At 34.4% G+C, this 4,707-nt stretch overlaps 1 protein-coding gene across 1 annotated transcript; it reads left to right on the plus strand.

The window, feature by feature from the left end:
- LOC117926813 (disease resistance protein At4g27190-like) lies at positions 1-1,625 on the plus strand. Its single transcript, XM_034846102.1, has 2 exons — positions 1-183; positions 399-1,625. The coding sequence occupies exons 1-2, from the start codon at positions 1-3 to the stop codon at positions 1,623-1,625; spliced, it is 1,410 nt and encodes a 469-aa protein (XP_034701993.1).
- Positions 1,626-4,707: the final 3,082 nt, after the last annotated feature.

Genomic DNA, 4,707 nt, shown 5'->3' on the forward strand with positions numbered 1-4,707 from the left:
ATGATTGAAGGAGAAGTGAGTGAAATAGAAACCAAATACAACAATGAGAAGAAGCGGGGATGGAGATTGGATCGCCTTGCAAATCTCAGTAGAGACATGGCCGAGAAGTGTAACCAAGTTCGTAGTCATCGGGAAGAGGGAAACCTTCAGAAAGCAACATTGGTCATGGAATTGCCAGTGCCTGTCAGAAAAATACATACACTTAAACTACAAGACAACTCATCATTGCACAAAGCTGTACAACATGTAGTGAGGTTTCTAGAGGATGAACAAATAAGAAGAATGGGAATCTGTGGAATGGTGGGAACCGGGAAAATCACAATAATGCAGAACTTGAATAATCATGAAAAAGTCGCCGAAGTGTTTGATATGGTTATCTGGTTAATATCTCAAAGGAGTGGAGCGAAAGAAAGTTGCGAGATGCAATCCTACAACGGGTAAAATTGGATGTGGAAGGCATTGCTGATATTGAAGAAGCTGCTTTGAGAATATCAGAAGAATTGAAGGAGAAGAAGTATTTGATTCTTTTGGATGAAGTGTGGGATATGATTGATCTAAACAGAATAATAGGAATTGATGATAACCAGAAGGGCAGCAAGATGGTGTTGGCGAGTAGATATGATGATGTTCGTCATGATATGGAAGTCGATGTGGAACGATTGTCACTTACTGATTCTTGGAACATGTTTGAAGAAAAAGTAGGCCACCTCATTTCTAATCCCTTAATTGAACCAATAGCTTGGTGTGTGGTTGAAGAGTGTCATGGGTTGCCGCTGCTGATAGACAGAGTCACAAGAACTTTCAGAAAGAAAGAGAAAAATGTTTCGCGTTGGGAGGATGGATTGAAACGTTTGCAAAGATGGGACAGTATCAAAATTGAAGGCATGAATGAAGTGCTAGAACGCTTAGAGATTTGTTATGAGGATTTAAAAGATGATGAACAGAAGGTTTGCTTTTTGTGTGGTGCATTGTATCCTGAAGAAAGCGAGATCTATGTAGATTACTTGCTAGAAAGTTGGAGAGCTGAAGGTTTTATTAATCATGCAAACGATTTCAAACAAGAACGTAATAGAGGGCATACAGTACTGAATGAGCTCATCAAGGTATCGTTGCTAGAGAGAAGTGGTAAAAGTAAATGTGTTAAGATGAACAAAGTGCTTCGAAAAATGGCACTCAGAATATCATCACAAAGTACAAATTCCAAATTATTGGTGAAGCCACATGAGGGGTTAGAAGATTTCCCAAGGAAGGAAGAATGGGAACATGCCAATCGGATTTCTTTGATGGATAACCAACTAAGCACTTTACCAAAAACACTAGATTGTCGCAATCTGTTAATGTTGTTGCTTCAAAGAAATAAGTACTTGACTTCTATTCCTGAGTTGTTCTTCAAATCTATGTGTCGTCTCCAAGTTCTTGATCTCCATGGCACTAAGATTGCAGTATTGCCTTCATCTTCATCCAACTTGATTTGCCTCAAAGCACTATATTTGAATTCGTGCTTTGATTTGATAGAAATCCCATCTAGTGTGGAAGCACTTAAGCATCTTGAAGTGCTGGATATTCGAAAGACCAAACTTAATTTACTCCAAATTGGAAGTTTAATATGGTTGAAGTGCTTATGAATATCATTATGTAATTTTGATACGGGAAACCATACTAAAGCTCAAGTTTCAGGGTTTGATACATTGGAAGAATTGAGTATTGATGTTGGTTCATCAAAAGAAGGGTGGGACAAGATTGTGGATATGGTAGTAAAGGAGGTGGCTAAGTTGAAAAAATTGACTCTCAAATGATGGTTACATTGTAAGAACAATACCTTGAGTTTAGGGCAATCTGAATTATAATATTATACTTTTACCCATCAAATTCATCAATGTGCAATATTTGTGCAAATGATAAAAGGTTTAATTTAAATATTACAACAATCAACAATTAAAAAACCAAGCATTTCCAAAGCTCCTAACCCTTTTCAATCATATATTAATTGTTGCAATATTCAAATTAAGTCTTTTATCATTTGCACAAATATTGCATATTGATGAGTTTGATAGGTAAAAGTATAATATTATAATTTGGATTGCCCTAAACTCAATTAACAATTTAAAAACCAAGCATTTCCAAAGCTCCTAACCCATTTCAATCATATATTAATTGTTGCAATATTCAAATTAAGCCTTTGATCATTTGCACAAATATTGCACATTGATGAATTTAATGGAGAAATAACCCTTTTCAATCATATATTAATTCAAACCATCATTTGAGAGTTATTTCTCCATCTTTTTTCCAATGCATGTCTATCCTCCAAATCCTAGACTTGTCCCAAACTAAAATAAAGTCTTTACCACAATCCTTTTTTGAGTTGCCTTAGACTTTCTGGTTTTCCTTTTCTTGTGATTCTTGACTTGAGCCATCGTTGGGTTGTCTGATAGCGGAGGAACGTCATAGTCATCTTCAACAGCCTCCCATAGATCTACAGCATTTAGGTAGGCTTCCATCCGCACAGCCCATATGGTATAATTATCACCATTGAAGACTGGAGGTGCCATTGCTGAGAAACTTGAGTCTCCTTCCATGCTTGAAATTTTGGTGGAATACGTGGTGTTTTGGTGGCCCTCAACTCTCTTGAAAACTCACAATTTGTTTCACTCATGGTCCCTCAAGAATATAAAGCTCTGATACCAATTTTTAGTGTTTTAAGACAAGCTAAGGAAAGAAAACACAATAGAAAATAGAGAAAATATATCAGCGGAAGTCACTTTTTTATTTCCTCCATCCAACGTACATTTATAGAACTGGGAAATAATTGAAAAGAGAAAAAAAATCAAATTCAAAATAGATAGTACGTGATCCACAATTTATGAAAGTGGACTCACATATCCTAAAGAATAGGAACTAACAATGACTCAGTTTTATTCAAACTTTGAAAAATTAAAACATAATGTGGCAGTCCAAAAAGCAAACTTCTAACAGAGATCCTAGTTGCTTGTTCCCATTCTTCCTTCTTTGGAAAATCATTCAGTCCCTCACGTGGCTTTACCAGCATGCAACTTGAAATCGTTCCTTTGTGATGACATTTTGAGGGCCATTTTTCGAAGCACTTTGTTCATCTTAACAAATTTCCTCCCGTCAGTTATCTCTAGCAGCGAGAGATCAATGAGTTCTTTCAAGATCGCATGCCCTTTACCACGTGCATCTTTAAACTCATTTGTATAATCCATAGTAAAACCTTCAGTTCTCCAACATTCCAGCAAGTAATCTACACAAATCTCACATTCTTCAGGATACAATGCGCTGTAAAAAAAACAACCCTTTTTAATTTCATCTAAATCCTGGTAACAAAGCCCCAAGAATTCAAGCACTTCATCTATGCCTCCGACTTTGCTGCTATCCCATCTCTGTAAGCACATCAATCCCCGATTCCACAGTACATCACTTTCCTCGTACTTTTTGAAGGTTCTTGCTACTCTGTCTATCAGTAGTGGGAAAGCTCCACACTCGTTAGCCACCAGCTCTGCTATTCTTTTAATTGAGGAGGAAGAAAAGACATCACCCACAATTTCCTAAAACATGTTCCAAGCATCATCAAAAGACAAATTTTTCCTATATATATATATATCTTATAAGAACTTTTAGCGGCTTACATTGAACAAATAATGCTTCTAAAAATTACTTTGAAAAGAGAGGTATGGATTTTTTTCCCTATATCAAATTTTAAATTTTTTCAAAGTAATTTTTAAAGACATGAGGTAAATTTATACTTTTATTTTTATTTTTATTTTTTTATAAAATATTCTAATTTTACATAGAAGTTTTTGATTTTGAAAATAAAGAAAAGAAATATATCCAAACAAATACTAAATTTCTAAATTCATTACGGTAAATAGTAACTCTAAGCGCTGTATTTGAATTCGTGCTTTGATTTGGTAGAAATTCCATCTAGTGTGGAAGCACTTAAGCATCTTGAAGTGCTGGATATTCGAAAGACCAAACTTAATTTACTCCAAATTGGAAGTTTAATATGGTTGAAGTGCTTATGAATATCATTATGTAATTTTGATACAGGAAACCATACTGAAGCTCAAGTTTCAGGGTTTGATACATTGGAAGAATTGAGTATTGATGTTGGTTCATCAAAAGAAGGGTGGGACAAGATTGTGGATATGGTAGTAAAGGAGGTGGCTAAGTTGAAAAAATTGACTCTCAAATGATGGTTACATTGTAAGAACAATACCCTGAGTTTAGGGCAATCTGAATTATAATATTATACTTTTACCTATCAAATTCATCAATGTGCAATATTTGTGCAAATGATAAAAGGTTTAATTTAAATATTACAACAATCAACAATTAAAAAACCAAGCATTTCCAAAGCTCCTAGCCCTTTTCAATCATATATTAATTGTTGCAATATTCAAATTAAGTCTTTTATCATTTGCACAAATATTGCATATTGATGAGTTTGATAGGTAAAAGTATAATATTATAATTTGGATTGCCCTAAACTCAATTAACAATTTAAAAACCAAGCATTTCCAAAGCTCCTAACCCATTTCAATCATATATTAATTGTTGCAATATTCAAATTAAGCCTTTGATCATTTGCACAAATATTGCACATTGATGAATTTAATGGAGAAATAACCCTTTTCAATCATATATTAATTCAAACCATCATTTAAGAGTTATTTCTCCATCTTTTTT

The sequence above is a fragment of the Vitis riparia genome, chromosome 12 (genome assembly GCF_004353265.1).
Source record: "Vitis riparia cultivar Riparia Gloire de Montpellier isolate 1030 chromosome 12, EGFV_Vit.rip_1.0, whole genome shotgun sequence".
Taxonomy (NCBI): Eukaryota; Viridiplantae; Streptophyta; class Magnoliopsida; order Vitales; family Vitaceae; genus Vitis; species Vitis riparia.